Source organism: Perna viridis, chromosome 8, assembly GCF_037379345.1.
Source record: "Perna viridis isolate PV_CMFRI_1.1 ecotype Kerala chromosome 8, ASM3737934v1, whole genome shotgun sequence".
Lineage (NCBI taxonomy): Eukaryota > Metazoa > Mollusca > Bivalvia > Mytilida > Mytilidae > Perna > Perna viridis.
The window spans coordinates 41854003-41870801 of record NC_142452.1 but is presented as its reverse complement, the minus strand read 5'-3'; the positions used below and the strand labels follow the sequence as shown (position 1 = coordinate 41870801).

At 31.5% G+C, this 16799-nt stretch overlaps 2 protein-coding genes across 5 annotated transcripts in view; one reads left to right on the top strand and one right to left on the bottom strand.

Annotated features, from left to right (window-relative positions):
* The window catches only part of LOC148610563 (TBC1 domain family member 9-like), a 37413-nt gene extending 25257 nt beyond the window's left edge, over positions 1 to 12156 (bottom strand). For both annotated transcript variants that reach the window (XM_088595685.1, XM_088595686.1), the window contains exons 1-13: positions 11976 to 12156; positions 10895 to 11006; positions 10008 to 10059; positions 9337 to 9414; positions 8604 to 8693; positions 7890 to 7973; positions 5529 to 5662; positions 4763 to 4828; positions 4263 to 4339; positions 3757 to 3810; positions 3310 to 3381; positions 1907 to 2039; positions 589 to 708 (exon numbers count right to left, since the gene is read on the bottom strand). In XM_088595685.1, the coding sequence (XP_088451811.1) occupies positions 589 to 708; positions 1907 to 2039; positions 3310 to 3381; positions 3757 to 3810; positions 4263 to 4339; positions 4763 to 4828; positions 5529 to 5662; positions 7890 to 7973; positions 8604 to 8693; positions 9337 to 9414; positions 10008 to 10059; positions 10895 to 11006; positions 11976 to 12019 (1116 nt within the window). In that variant the 5' untranslated portion in view covers positions 12020 to 12156. The remainder of the gene's footprint in view (positions 1 to 588; positions 709 to 1906; positions 2040 to 3309; positions 3382 to 3756; positions 3811 to 4262; positions 4340 to 4762; positions 4829 to 5528; positions 5663 to 7889; positions 7974 to 8603; positions 8694 to 9336; positions 9415 to 10007; positions 10060 to 10894; positions 11007 to 11975) is intronic.
* A 125-nt stretch (positions 12157 to 12281) lies between these two features.
* Positions 12282 to 16256, top strand: LOC148610562 (glutaredoxin-2, mitochondrial-like). 3 transcript variants are annotated; one of them, XM_088595707.1, is made up of 3 exons: positions 12282 to 12415; positions 14491 to 14764; positions 15527 to 16256. In XM_088595707.1, the coding sequence occupies exons 2-3, from the start codon at positions 14498 to 14500 to the stop codon at positions 15632 to 15634; spliced, it is 375 nt and encodes a 124-aa protein (XP_088451833.1). In that variant the 5' UTR covers positions 12282 to 12415; positions 14491 to 14497; the 3' UTR covers positions 15635 to 16256. The 3 variants fall into 3 exon arrangements, with proteins under 3 accessions (XP_088451833.1, XP_088451834.1, XP_088451835.1); XM_088595708.1 differs by having other exon boundaries at positions 12353 to 12415; positions 14479 to 14764; XM_088595709.1 differs by lacking the exon at positions 12282 to 12415 and adding an exon at positions 13626 to 13743.
* The last annotated feature ends 543 nt before the right edge of the window (positions 16257 to 16799 follow it).

Genomic DNA, 16799 nt, shown 5'->3' with positions numbered 1-16799 from the left:
AGCAGTACTCTAGAAAGATATTACCCTCCATAAGAAAGTTTGTCATAAAAATTATATTTCCCAACAAGTAAAATAACCCTGACAATATGACACAGAAATCATTTCCCTAGTCACAGATTTGTTGTGTGTATCTCATTGCCCATATCTGGTATAAATCTTTTATGACCTATATCATTAATGCCACCTTTCAGATACATGTACCTTGCTTTTAGCTCTAAAAACTAAAACACTACTGCCCAATCTATTGCCTATACATTGTCTTTAGTTGTTAAAATGTAGAACAATTGCCCAATTCATTGCCTATACTTTGCCAATATCTGTAATGACTGAAGCACTATTAACCAATATAATACCCATATCTTGCCTTTAGTTGCAATAACTAGAACACCATTGCCCAATTCAGTTCCAGTACCTTGCCCTATGTTTTAATAACTTGCCTCCACTTGCAGTTACTTAACTCTTTTGGCCAATTTATTGCCTACACCTTGCCTTCAATTGTAGTAACTTAACACATTTGAGTAATTCATTGCCCATAGCTTGCCTTTAGCTATAACAACTAAACCATTCTGACCAAGTTACTGCCCATACCTTGCCTTTTGTTGTAATAACTAAAGCACTGTTGCCTAATTCAGTGCCGGAGTTGTTTTCCATCTTCTCTACAAGCTGTATTTCTCTAATAGGCAAAACTACTGACACTAAATCTTGGACCTATAAATAAGAATGATAAGTAGCATATTTCTATATTACTTTATTGGTTATTGGTTATATCAAATGAACAATTACTGTTGAAGTATTATTGTTCGTGGGGTACCAATTTTTGTGGTTTTCCTTGGATTGGCAAGCCATGAAATTTGGTTCCAAAAAATTGGAAACGTTCCATTTAAAATTGTATGATGGAGCTGTCAATTCAACAAATTCAAGAATCTACAAATTAGCATTTTTTCCTAAACTCGAAAATTGGTATCAATGAATAAAAGTACTTTCACAGTATTATTCATATCTACTTCTGAATAAAGTTCTCCAAATAATCTGCACCATCAGAACACATTTATTCATGTCATAGATTTTCTCTTTCATCTACCCTAGACATGACATAGGGTATGTAAGTGTCGTCATGTGACCCTGTGATTTCACGAGAATGGGTCCTAGTCTACCATTCAAAAGCATGGAGACTTGTCATTAAGAGAGCGTTGTGTTCAGTGTTGAGGGCAAAACATCTTTTTGTGTAAAAAATACGGATAAAAAATTACAAATATTTTTTTTTCTACATGACAAAGGAATTAAGAAAAAACATAAAATAGAAGATTTTGAATTGTTATACAGAGTTTCGAGTACCCGGAAGTAAACAATAAAATCCAGATCGGTCTTCGGTTTTCAATAAGTTCTACGTCGTAAAGTCCGGTAAAGAAAATGAAACTAGAACGAGACTTGCATACCCAATTTCAAGCACAACTCAGTGGGTGTTTTTAGAAAAGCAGAAGACGTTTTCCCTACCAGTGCACCTGGTTCATGGTTCTGATGATAAGTTGTAAAGAAAAATATAATTTTCAAGAGCAATATAACCTGACTGCATTTTAAACATAATAAGAGATAACAAAAAGGAAATAAATATAACATTTGATACTTTTTGGATTTTAATCAATGATACTGTAAACATATTAATTTTCGTGGTTGCTAATTTTTTCGCGGATTCTGTCAGGCAAACATATTTGCAGGTATCAATTTTCGCAATTTTAAAAAAGAAAAAAGGTTTGGCTTTATATAGTGTTAAAAATAATTTTTGCAGGTACTATTTTTGGCAGTTTTCTGTCCAACTAGAAAATTAGTAAGTTTACAGTAATTGCTATCATCAAGTCATTTCTGATGGTATCTCTACAGTACTTTTATTGTATTCTATAAAACTTACCCTGCTACCAAAACATAAATAACTGGATGAGAGATATAGTCTGCCCCACACATACTGCTTGTTAAATGGTGTAAGGAGTATACAATCAACATCACCATCTAGCTTGACTGAGAGAGGTAGTCTGAATAAAGACCTAAAACAAAAGAGGTAGTCTGAATAAAGACCTATAACAAAAGAGGTAGTCTGAATAAAGATTTAAAACAAAAGAGATAGTCTGAATAAAGATCAAAAATGAAAGAGGTAGTCTAAATAAAGACCTAAAATGAAACAGGTAATCTAAATAAAGATCTAAAATGAAAAAGGTAGTCTGAATTAAGATCTAAAATGAAAATAAAAGTCTGAATAAAGATCTAAAATGAAAGAGGTAGTCTGAATAAAGATTTAAATTGAACAAATAATATCTGAAATTACTTTACTTTCTGGCATGGTGAAGTGACACATATAAAAGAATAAAATTTAAGCAAGTGTCTTTGTAAGAGTTACATCTTTCGATAGATTTGGTTATGAGTACTTCTTGTATACAACTAATATTTTGATTATGATCTTCCTAAATATTTCATTTTAATGCTGCTGATGAAAGGTTACTCCTTGAAGCTCGTGTACAGCATATCAAAATTTAAAATATATAAAACTGGTATTTTCTGTATTTATTTGAAAAATGATCAAACATCTTTTTTTATCTGCAAATTAGTTATATGCAATTTATTGTTGGTATAGACAAAATAGTTACATACGAATCCTTTGAGAAAGCATGAAGATGCACACATTGTCCTGCTAGGCACATTCCTACGATGTTGATTAAGAGCAACCAAAATCACTTACAACATATGCCCCATATTCGATGAAGCCACACACAAAATTTGAAATACATTTTTTTTTTAGTTTTTTGAGTTTTTGTGAAAAAAATTTTCTCTATCATTCCACGTAGTGAAAATGGCAAAGTCTCATCAAAAAGGAAATTGATATCTAACAGCACCTACATTCCCTTACAACATATGTCTCATCTTTATAAAGGCATATACTGAATTTGAAATAAACCCATCCACTCAGAGCTGAAATAATGCAACAACTTTGGATAGACGGAATGAAAGACAAGCTGATTCCAATATAGCACCCACTCATTCAGTGATGATATAATTATATCTGAAGTAAAAAATTTCCATAGATTGTGTTATGCAATCTACAGACTAATACATCAGCTACTTAACCATTTTAAATTCCTTCGTCACTCTGCAAGAAAACTTAATATGAATTGAATAATTAGGTAAGTACATGTATACGCCCACATGAGAATCAGGCAGGTGAACTTATAACCATATGGTTCCTGTACCATTGTTAATTATGAGCTTGCATAAATCTTGCATAAATTGATACAAAATGAAGGTTCCCAACAGGAAACAAACCTAAATGCATCACTCCTGGCTCGTGCATCTAAATCTCTTTTGATAGAGGACATCTTCTTTGGAGTCTTCCTCCTGAAAAAAAATTATAAACCATAAAAAATTGGCTTTTAAGGTCATGATAACAACTCTTTGCAAGTTGTTCACGCTACCAGTTCAAGTTTTAAAAAATTTGAGAAAATAAAGAAGCAAACAATGCTTGCATATAACAGTATTGCAGACATGGTTTCTACAGAGTAAACTGCTGAAATCTGAAGTAAACATATGTTAAAAAAAACATACATTAAAAAAAAGAAAGTTGGTCTACCCTTAGACATTATCTATCTTTTCTGCAAAAATCTGTTTATTTCCACAATTCACATATTTGTTACGAGTTTGATTACGAAAGATCTTTTTTTTTGCCTTTGTTTTGTACTTTTGTAATTCTTATTTTCCCCTACAATAACATACTTTGTCCTGTCAACAATAGTCTTATCCTCTTCAAAGCCTCCTTCTTGCATTAATCTAAAAAAAGAAAATTAACAACTCTAGAAAGAACAGGAAAATTTGTGTTCCTAGGGTTATGGCAAACAACATAAGTAACAAGCAAACCCTAGCCATGTCAAAGGTCACAGTAGTTTCACTTTTGGTCATAGAGTGTAGAAATACAGAGTTTGGATGTACAAATCCTTATGTTAATTTGATTAAAAGTATTTGATGGTGATATTTGTCTTTATTTATTAGATTCATCGTTTGTCCAGTGATTACTGAGCAATAAATAGTAAAATATTTGATTTTACTGGAAAAAAATTGAGTTGAAGTGAGGCACCCCAAATCTGAGATCATCCTTTTTGTGTTTATAAACTAGTCAGGCTGCATATTAAATAGTGGGATCAAGCCAGTTGTGGTTGAAGCATGAAGTGGACCACAAATGATGAATTATGCACATTGTGGCTTATTAAAAAGTTTCTACATACTGTTTCATTGCCATATTAGCTAGCTGTTCCATAAGTCGGAAAGTTTCACTACTGTGTAATAACATGGAGAAGAAATACTGAAAAACGTAAGATATTGTATTGTACATGTATGTTAATTATTTGCAATTATATGTATGTTTTATACATGTATGTCAGAAATGGCTGATGATTGGTTTTAATAATTTATTCTATTCTAAGGTAAACCACTATACCAAACGAAATTTTGTTTAATTTACATTTTTCTTATTCAAAACACACAGAAGATTTTTCAGCATGAAAATTTTATCTACTAATTTTTAAATTGAACAAATAAATGTGTATGATGCCTTTTTCAAAATTTTACAACTCATATTCCAAAATGACTTTCTTCATAAATAAAAGTGTTTCATTTAAACAATAAAAAAAAAGATGTTGATACTGCACTAAAGATCTGAGTCATAATTCTACTTCAAAAAATTGTATAGTTCCCCTTTTTCCTGAAAAAGGTTAAAGTGATTTACCTCCCCTTCTCTTGTTGATACTCTGACACCATCAGGAAAAAGCATGTTGTTACCAACATCCAGTTTCTAGAAAAATATAAAATAATTAAGTATTTAATATAATTGTTTTTTTGTTGTAACCTAATTGAATTTTTTTTCAGCTTACAAACGCATCTATGCAAACCACTTTCAAAAACAATGCTTACTAGAAACTAGAAAAACTGTGAGGAAAGCTCTATTTTCACTAGTTATCTATGAATGAAGCATGTTTTGGGTGATTTTTCATAGCCTCAATCTTATTTTGTCGATTTTGGATGTTTGTCCACTATTAACAGGCTTTCAGAGCTTACTTGACGAGAGTTTTACGCAAATCTTTCTAAGTATTTATTATTTTTAAATGGGATATACAATGGTGCATATGTTGCATTTCACCATATCTGTTCCCTTTTCTAGACGATACCCCTTGCTCCCCTCCCTAGAAACCATATAGGGAACCTCAAAAGTCATTTAACAAAGCAGCAAGTGCATAATGGCATCATGTGATAGTATCAGAATAGTAGTGAATTAGAACTGGGGATAGACAAAAGGACAGACAGCATGACCATTACAAACCTCCAGCAAAGAAGGTGGTATAAAAAGTAGCTGTATGTTGTTTTTTTTTCATAAAAAATTGATACAAAGTGATGATATCAGCTAACTTGAGCTAAATTATACAGTTGGTTGATTCTGATGTATGTCCCTCAACAAAGCCATTAGTAGCCCTATCCCAACGATGAACACAACTTACAGTAATGTCTGTCCATCTGATTATAACTTTAGCTTCTCTACCCATCAGGAAGGAGTAAAAACACAAATGATTTATACTGAGGTACATCCATCCTTGTCTTGGTACTCTGTTCTTCCAATAACTGCATGAATAATCTGAAATACATGTGCCACATTTTTATGACTTTGACACAAACAGTGGTCTAGTAGTCCCGTGCCTTTCTAAACTGAGAGAGGACTACCTTAAAATTTTAATTGGCAGTTCTTTGGGCTACTTCAATTTATTGAGAAATTTTATTATTCCTAGGGACAGAACCACAAAATAATTTTGAAGACTAATTAATCTATTAACTAGTCCCTAGTTAGAAAAGTGTCAAACCTAAAATTCCATGTAGAATTAAAATACAAATCAGGGCTTAATCTAGACAACAATGACAAGGAGAAGTTTTGGTAAATTCTATTTGAAAAAATTACAATGTTAACATTTTTGTCTATGTAATCTATTACAAAAACCTCTCTCTGTCAAAGACAAATGGGAGAAGTGAGCACAAACAAGGAGAAGTTTTTGCTCATTTCTCCTTCTAGATTATGCCCTGCAAGTACTATGGAATACATGAAAATGTATTAAAGATAAAATTCATCATTTGTTTACCATCTGTTTGAATTGTGCTGATTCAGTGGTTTTTGTATTCAAGTATATTCATTATTATCAATGATTTCAATGTCGAATTAAACAAGCATTCTGACAGTATTGCTGATGCAATACAGTTTCCCCTTTCGGCCTTTGAACTCATTGCCTTTATGAGATTTTTTTTTATATATGTGAACTAACAATGGATGGTGTTATTTCTTAACAATCAAGAGAACATAACTCATGAACAGCAAAAGCAAAGGCCATCAAAATCAAATCTGAGCTTCATTTTACAGTAGATAATAACATTTGCATTACAGAAAGCTGCATAAAGACATTCTCTTTCTATCACCTGGAAAGTTGAAAAAAACTTTGTTCTTATGAATTAAAGGGCAAATAACTCTTGAATGACAGCAGCAATTTGCATCAAAATGATGAAACATAAAATTATGAGTAATTTTCTATGTCAAAGGGCCATAAGTTCCATATAAACCATTTTGCCACAATTGTAACTTGTCATGATAAGACTAGCTAACAAATATGAAATCAATTGGATGAGGTATTACAAAGAAAAGTCTGGAAAACATAAAATTTTATGAAATTTTCAATGTCCAAGGGACACAACTTCTGTAAAAATCATTCAACCTTTACATCATTCGAACTTAACTTGTAACTTGTCGTGATAAAACTATACACCAAATATGAAATCAATTGGATGTGGCATTACAAAAAAAAGTCCAGAAAACATAAAATTTCATGAAATTTTCTATGTCCAAGGGCCATAACTTCTGTAAAAATCATTCAACCGTAAGGTCATTCACACTTAAATTGTAACTTGTCATGATAAGACTATATCCCAAATATGAAATCAATTGGATGAAGCATTACAAAAAAGAGTCCGAAAAACATAAAATTTTATGAAATTTTCTATGTCCAAGGTCCATAACTTCTGTAAAAATTGTTTTGACCATAATGTCATTCAAACTTAACTTGTAACTTGTCATGATAAGACTATATACCAAATATGAAATTAATTGGATGAGGCATTACAAAAAAACCAAATGTGACTGAAGGACTGATGGAGTGCAAACCTAAGTCCCCTTCGGCATTTGCCGAAAGGGGACAAAAATCTTGTTAACTGCTTAACAAACAAGAAAATAGGGCATTAAAGGAACAATAAGTGATTCTCCGCCACATAATGGAGAAAAACAGGGGATGGTAAAATGTTCAAAATACCATATTTTGCTGAAAATTAAACTAAACCAGTATTTCATGGTAATAAATATTTGTACAGTTTCATTGATCATATTATCATGAAGAAACTGTAGGGAATGGACAGACAGATTGAGACAGACACACCAAAATTTCGGCCGGTATCTAATTGTACTTGCCACTTCCTGTAGCAGGGTATAAAAACTGGCTCACAAACAATGATAATGTTATACATGTTTAAACATATATCTAAGACTAACTGTATCATAGACAATCATTGATCATGATCATATGATACATTTTCTTGCTTGAGCTGACTCGATGAAAGTAAATAAAACCTTCAGAATGAAGATTATCATAACCAATGATTTTCATTAATTTTTATCATGATTAGGACCTTTCTGATGCTAAATTTTGACATCATTATGTGCAGTGCTTTAGATTTTCACAATAATATCTAATCTTTCTCTACTGTTCTAATCTATAACTGAGTTGAAGAAATGGGTAGTTTCACATAAATGTGATGTAATTTTAACTTACAATTAACAAGTTTTTCTTCCTTTGGCATATTGAAAAGTTTCATGAATTTCCTTGTTGCAGTCTTAAATTTCACTGCCTCTTCATCTACAATTTAAACAATACATGAATTTTACAACAATGCCACTTCAGAAAATACCTGTAACATTTTAAATATATAAAATAGGTCAAGTTTTTCCAATGGTAGATTTTCATCTAAAATATATTTGCAGCTTAAGACTCATTATTGTTTTCTGATAGTACACATGCAAACCAAACAAATTGAAAGGAAGTATAAAAACAAGTGAAACATTAGGATGGTATTGGGGTATGTGTGTTTTTGATATAGTAATCATGCTTTGGGAGAAGTACTAATCATGTTTTAGGTATAGTAGTAATCATGTTTTGGGTGAAGTACTAATCATGTTTTAAGTGAAGTACTAATCATGTTTTGGATATAGCAGTAATCATGTTTAAGGTGAAGTACAAATCATGTTTTGGTTGAAGTACTAATCATGTTTTGGGTATAGTAGTAATCACGTTTAAGGTGAAGAACTAATCATGTTTTATGTTTAGTAGTAATCAAGTTCTTGATATGCTTCTAGAGCAAAAAAAAGCAGTTACACTATATGGAGACCTTCCATTAAAATCATTTTTTTAATATACATTGTACACGCATACTGACATAAATGTGCTAAACCACACAAAACACGTCAACTTTATCACCAAACTATATACCGTTGTCAACTTTCTTAACTTCATTGGCTCTGAGACTCTCAATTTTACACTTAACAAACTCTGTGGCATCATCTTCATTTTCAAATGCACCTAAATCATAGATTTATACATGTAAGAATCAATTTTATTTCAACATAAATACTTTAAATTTTATATCATAATTATATTGTAATTTGTACTTTGACATTATGGTTCAGTTACTTTTTTATGCAGCAGCAAGTCTACATATTACTGGAAATTAAGTTTATAGTATTATTCTACATATGTATGTGTCTTGCATGCAATTTTATCATTGTTTCTCATATTTTATTTTGTCTCCGAAATTTCTTCATAAATTGTAAATTAGACTTTCAAAAACTTTTTTCTATTTTATTCTAAATAAAATAATAGCATAGTAAGTCTGGCTCAAACATGAAATCTTTGAGCTATAGCCCACTAATGATACCCCTGCTTTCAATCAAAATATAAGGAAAATAAACAAAGTCCATGGTAAACAGGAAATTGTAGTCGAGTTTTTCCACAAATGGACCCACCATAAGGCATATCTACCGGAAGAATGTGTTACAATTTCAAGCAACTGTGATAAGCAGGTGCCGAGAAAACAGTGATGAAAAAAATTGTTATGGACAAAAACACGGACAAGGGTAAAACAGTATCCCTCCTCTCCTTCAGAGCAGGGGTATAACTAGCAATTGCTGTAAAAACATTATTAAAAGAATTGTTTCATCCTTACCAAGTATTTCTATCAGGTTCTGTTCAATCCATTCCCAATCTTTAATTATCTCCCTTTTGTTGTTTGCTACTGCGATCACTAACAAATTAAAACATAATAAAACAAGGTTATTATGATAAAGCACTAAAACATGTACAAGTATCTAGTGTTTTTAATGAAATGAGTCAAAATTGCTAACCAAAGTTACCAAGGCAGATACAGTATCAGAATGCACGGTCACCTTTCACCCCAGTTAGCAGTATATAGAGATGTGCTTGGGTAGCAAACTAGAGTTACCCTAGACACCATGCTCTTGTGGACAAACCTGCAACTGTTTAACACCCGGTACATTAATCATCAGTGGACAGGACAGTTCTGCAACATTCTTGTAGAAGTTAAAACATTGTAGCAATTAGTTTCAATATTAAAACTGCCTATATGTCAGTCATCTTATTTAACCAAGAGTAGCCATTTATATCCTGATAAGATTCTTCACTCAATATTCTTGCTAAGTTTGGTTAGTTTTAGCAAAGTACAATGTACATGTAACTACAAACCTATTGCTCTCTTGCTTTCAAATATTGTTTTTTTTTGTCAGACATTAAGTTTCTTCAATATTACAGGTACAATTTTCCTAGCTGCATAAAAATACATGTACATGTATACAATATATCTTGACACTCTATACTTACAATAACTGACTTCTGATCCTGTTGTTTGATGGAGTATTCTGTATGGGGGTGTCTAGAAAAAAAAACATGATTATAATGACTAAGGGCTAAAAGCTATGCATCAACATAAATTTCATAATGTTAATCTGTTTTTTTTTTTTTTGCCAAACCAAATTACTGTGTAGTGGTAAATATTGGAGAGATTCTAATTATTGCTATATTTGTGAGGTTTAAGGAATCACAAAAATAAAGTTTAAGTTAAAATATTCCTACAGAATCTTTCAGGAAGGAATGAGTATTTCATCCTACTGTTCATGCCGATAAATTGGAAATACAAGAGTGTTTCATAGTCAAACACAGCCTCAAAGTACATGCCAACAAAAGCACTGTGCAAATTGGTGGAGCAGCTAAAAAAAATTCTGCTGTCAATGATTATGTGTTCATGTACTTTACACATTGTCATTACATTTTGTATGTTGTATTACATCTTTGTACTTGCTTAATTCATATGGATAATACATGTAATTCGCCATAACGATGATATACAATGTACATGATGTCAAGTTGGAAATGTGAATACATCATGGGAATTTCTGTTGGTCACAGTACCAGAGCAGTCAATTACATGTATGTACATTTTGATCTTAGCAAAAGCGGCAAACTTTAACTTCACTTTTACTCATCTGATAATTAAAAAAATCTGCTGCAGACATTAAAGGTAGTGCTAGAGCCTTCCTCATATTGGTTTATCCAATTAAAATAATTTGAGATGCTTAGAGATGTGCTAAAAAAATCATTCAGGGCATCCTTTTTTTAGTGTGCTATTTCTGTATTAAAGTACAAATGTAACTTATGGTTTTTCATAGTTTTTGCAACTTCATTCCAATGTCATTCATTCTATACTTTACCTTGTTGTCAAGAACAGTATCTATGGTGCCTACTAAGAGCCCTGTCAATCCCCCACCTCCATAACCTTTCCTCCGTTGAAGTATAAAGAATGGGTTCGCCCTCTCTGTGACCCTGGAAAGTTGTTACAAAAAATTATTTTTTTTTAGTTTTTTAGTGTGAACTTTATCATATTTACATGTATAATGAAATTTTTAAAGGATCCTGCATTTGTCTGTCAAGTTTCACATTTTGTTGATTGATTTAATTTTATGTCATATGGCAGACACTTTTCAGTCTTTATGTATAGGAGAGTTCGCCAATCTCATTAGTGATGTCATATTCACTAATTTGCATATCAATAAGTGTCAAATTGGTTGGCAAATAAACAACTAAATAAACAATTGACAACTTCAAGATTAGAATTCCAATTTTCAAAACTTTATACCTTTGTTATCTTATATCCAATTTTGGTTCTGTAAATGTTTCATTTAGATAAAATAATTCATATTATGTATGTGAATTTATAACTCTTTTACTTGAAAAAAAATTTGTAGTGATATTTATATGTAAACCTCTATTTTTGTATAAAATTGTAATTAAAATCTTATGCACATATAGTCTAATTACTGAATATTTACTTAAAAATTCCATGGATAAAAAGAATTTTACTTGCAATGTTGGGAACCAAAAGAATTTTTCAATTATCTATAAAAATGAAAAAGTTATGATAATTTAAAGTTGATGCCCCATGCCACTGAATTGATTTTTTGCCAACCAAAACCAAATCACAGGTTACTGATGACATCATAGAGAACTCTCCTATTTCAGAATGTGAGTTAATAAGCAATTCAACAGACCCACTTTGTACTTGTGCTACATGTATCTCACAAGCAAGCAGATGACTGCATTTACTGTATTGTTTTACTGGAAAGTGTATACTTTCTGTGTGTAGTTTTCTGAGAAAGAAGTGTAAATACCAAACATTATGTTGTGTAAAAAATGTCTTTTAAAGACTTTATTTAATTTAGGGGGAGGGAGGAAGATGATGCTGCAATGCTATGAGAAAAATTCCGAAATTTAATTCGTGTCATGTTCACGAACCATAAAGCATTAGCAAGCAAGACTTCATCAGGTTTCGTCCACATGTTTGAGCAACAAAAAGTCTAATTTAAGTCACTTTAAAATGAACTATTCAAAACTTTTCCATAGGAAATCAGCTGACATCCATCTTGGTTGTTTACGTTTGCATGTTTTGAAGGGTATAACAAATCCAACTTTGATTGGACAAGGATAACATCGCATTTTTAGATACTGAAAAAAAAGACGGGATACTTCAGTGTTTGAATTAATAAATTTTTAAATAATATCATATATTGATAGAAATCATCATGTTGTAATGTGAATGGTTAGTAAATGTAATAAATTCTATGAGAATAAAAGGACCGGATTCATTTCAATTCCACACCGTCCACGGATGATCAATCTAATTACCAGAAAGTAAAAGGAAACTGGGAAGAATACATTGTAGCATTTTTTCAAGGGTACTTATATCAGTATTATGAAACTTTAAAAATAATTGAATACTTTTACCTGTATGATTTAAATAATGTATTTATTTCATTTTATTTCTTTTTCAAACTGGTGCAACTTTGTAGAACAAGAAAGATTTGGACCGTAATCTATTTCAGTGTATTTGTAGAAAATACATGTACAACTTATAAAATATTTTAGCGAAAAGCAGGCATGTCAAATCCCACTCATTTTGAAGCTGATTTGGGTTCATTTTCTCTTGATCCTTAAAATTTTTGCCAAATCTCACGCATTTGAATCTTAAAAACTTGACAGCCCTGCAAAAAACACAGACCAGACATGGAAATCAGACACGCACAATAAAGAACATGAAATAACTAAAATAATACATACATGAAAACAAAAGTAAAAAGAGCTAATCAGAAGCCACTGAAAACCAGGAGCAAGGTCCTGGTGCATTGGTAGGGTAGCATCCTCTGCTATTCTAGAAACACCAGCCGAGGTATTCTCAAAAAGTCAAGGCTGGGATAGGTGAAAGAGGGAAGGAAAACTGTGACACGTTGAACAAATCTGTTCTCATGGTGCAGATGGATACACCATTATGATGTACAAGTTAATAATTACGACCATAAAACTTCTGTAGTGATGACTTCAATCTTGTAGCAAAATTAAACAATGCATTTCTGGGGAAAAGCACTAAATTATTTTTAAAATTTCATAATTAAATTACATGTATGTACATGTATGCAACTATCTCAGGAAATGATACAATCAACTAAAGATTATGCATGTAAATCTTAAGATGTCAATTATATAAAATGCAACTCCGTAACATGTTATCTGATAGCAAATTAATCTACTAAGTTTTGCAGATGTGGACAACAATTAATTTAGTAATGACATTATCAGAGAGGTTAAGTAGCACTCCATATAGGACTGTAGATTTCAAAATTATGGGAGATAACTGTAAATCACTCAAATAAATAGAATCTATTGGATTTTCTATGTTGTCTCCTAAGAACAGACAGATTTGAATGAATAATTACACATTTCACAATATAAAGCCATAAAACATCTTAATTACAAAAATGAAAATATGTAATCTTTTTTGGGTTGTATCACGTTTTTAAGATTTTGCATGATTCTTATAAAGATTGCTACTTAATTACATTGATTTTCTTTGGCAATTGTTGTACATGCAGATGTGTATGAAAGTCAGTAATGGACCTGGGCACTTGAATTTTTTTGTTAATCTGTGGCACATCAATTAGAGGAAACACTTTAACAGTACTTTATACCATACTAACAACCCGCAACAGTTTGGAAGAATTTCATAATGGTTAGATAAGATTTAAAATACATTTCAAATGATACTTGCATACACAATGGTATAATTCATTATATATGATATAAGCTGGCTTTATTAAATATATACATTTGTATTCAATTACACAATGCTTCATTGCAATTAGTAACAGAATACATGTACAATGTAGGTCAGTGATCTCACAGTTAAAATTTGAGTTTTGATTATAGGCAGTTTGGAACTACATGTACAGGCGTAAACATTGGCATTTTGCAATTTCGCATGATGATGCAATATTTTCCTCACAACTCCCTTCTTACATTGTACTTTAGGGCTCAAACTACTGGGCGATTCAGGCGAAGAAGTCACTCTGATGTTGCCAACTTTGCCTAATAGCCTGTTAAAAGTGAAGTCAAGTTGCCCTGAAAAATGTAATATTTGTACATCTTTTTGTACAAAGTACAGTACATGTATACTGTAGTTTTGTGGCTAACTGCCTTCAAACTTTGTAGTACATAGTAGATTAATAGCCAGTATAAAATTAACTTTGTTATTGGTTACACGTTTAATTCTTTAACAAAATTTATTTGTCGCTGTAATGCCACAAGGGAGCATACGTGTGGTAATCTTGCTTCTGGTTCTTTTTTATATATGACTATAACCAAAGTTAACATTACTTGCATATACCAGTATACAATACATACATAATTCTGTCTTCATGTGTGCACTTTTGTAAGCTAATACATAACTAGTTCTTCATACTTGTAGCTCTTCTTTCAGCTAAAGAATGGGCGCACAGCAATCAACACAAGGTCACCTCAATGATTCTTCAAAAAAATTGCCATGGTTTGAAACAGAAGAAGCTCGATTTGTTTTGGATCACGTAAACAATAACTGTGTAACAGTCTTCTCCAAATCTTACTGTATTCATTGTCAGAACACCAAAAAACTTTTTGATGAGATTGGAATTCCATACAAAGCTATTGAATTGAATCACATGAAAACTGGAGATAAAGTCCAGGAAGTGCTCTCAGATATGACAAAAGGAAGAACGGTAATTAATTGTGCAGAAAATAAAGCCTTAGGATTTTGCACACCTACAATTTTATTTTTGTAAAATTACCATGTGTACTGCTATTTAGAAGTTAGGCTTTCTGAAATTTTTCATATCTACACAGCTGCCTTTGCCCCCAATCACAACAGTTATGCATTTATAAATTCTGTAAATCTACAAAAAGACATGTGCAAGAATGTTTTCATAATTTTTCAATGAATTCAACCCCACATTTAAAAATCGTTTGAACTGTAAAATATATCTTTGCAATGTACTTTAATTAAAAAAAAAATAAATAACATTTCCTTTAAAATTCTTTTTAAGTAAATCAGGTTTTGTTTTTAAGTATACATGTCATAAAAACATTTCTTCTTATAAGCTGTTATTGTAGCTCTAGTATTCATAATATTTGGAGGAATTTCTCTACAACTACCTCTTTGTATACTTAGACAAGACATTTCAAATTACAGCTTTTTTCTCCTTCAGGTTGCTTTGGTTTTTACTTATGACATGCATGACTAATTGTACATCATAAGTATGGGACTGAACTCTCTCTCTTAGGTTGTCCCTTATCAATTGTACTGGTTTGTGTATTGTGTTCTAAATAAAGAACCTGTGTACCGTAAGCATTGTTGTGTATATTGACTCTTGTTCCTATTTAACATCAACCTAAACTGGTGTTAAGTCATTTTCCTTCATTTATATGTGGTGTCCCTTTTTTCCAAATAAACATGTTGCACAGAATTTTACCTTTTATTACAGGTACCGAGAGTCTTTGTAAATGGTGAATTTGTTGGTGGGGCTTCAGACACTCGTGCTTTACATCAGACTGGTCAGCTCCTTAAGCTTGTACAAAGATGTAAAAGATGACAAAAGTGATACAGATATACCAAAGATATCTGTGATAACGGTGCTAAATTTAATTTGGATTTCAACATTAAAAAATATGGGAGCTGCATCTGTAATTGTGTTTTTAAAAAGTGAAAAGGTCTTTTCAAAACCATAATTACTCAAAGGCAAAAATCACTTTTATAATACAATTAAGATGAAACGATGAGATAAAAATTCAAGAAATCTTAAAGTTGTGAAACAAATGTTTACAGATGGAGACATACCCACTTTTTTACAATGTTGAAATCTTTATTTGATCCAGTGTACAAGAATATTGTTCCCAGCGATTTTAATGACTTCATATTTTAACACATTAATTTTGTTTCTTTATGTATTGTTCTGTGGATATGTTTAATAAATATATTTAAGGAGGTAGACTTGGGTAAGGGAAATAACTCTTGAAATCAGTGATATGTTTGTACCATATTCAATTTCACCAAAGCCTATCAAGCTTCCATTTGAAACAGAATGAAATCAGTCCAAGTTACTTTGATGCTTACATGAAATTGTTGTAAAATGGTGATTACAAACACTCCAATGATTTCTAAGAGTTGTGTCCCATACCCTAGGTCTACCTCCTAAGTTTTACTTGTTTTGCTAATACATGTAGTTACATTTCTTTTCACCCAATGCATTCCATTCAATTCCACGTGTATATACATGTAGAAAAACCTGTATTAACCTCTAGTAGACTTTTAGACAGGTGGTCAGGAAACACTGGTTAAAAAATCTTCACACACACGTATGGGACTTATGACTCTGGTTTAGACACTTAGATTTTTGTTTTTGCATTATTTAGACAGATCTTGCACTATTATGGAACTTTTCCTGTGGAGAAGTAATAAAGGGTACCAAGATTTGAGCGGAAATCAAAATAATATATTCCCTCAATGACAATCATCAGTTATACATTTAAAATTTCTATAGATCTACAAAAAAGGCATGTGTAGATACGTTTTGTGATCAATGTAGATTTAGATGATGTAGAGCCTATGACTTTGAACTTTAATGATAGTTTTCTCTTTTTTATGATGACCCATGCAAGAAGTGACAACAGATGATATATTTGACTTACTATTCCCCCTTTTCAGTTTACATGCAAGAATCTCACATTTTTCTGTATTATTTTACAATCATTAATATT

Coding starts and splice junctions, on each gene's coding strand:
- LOC148610562 (XM_088595707.1), top strand. CDS start 14,498: ATGGGCGCACAGCAATCAACACAAGGTCACCTCAATGATTCTTCAAAA. Junction 14,765..15,526: donor ATATGACAAAAGGAAGAACG/GTAATTAATTGT, acceptor CTTTTATTACAG/GTACCGAGAGTCTTTGTAAA.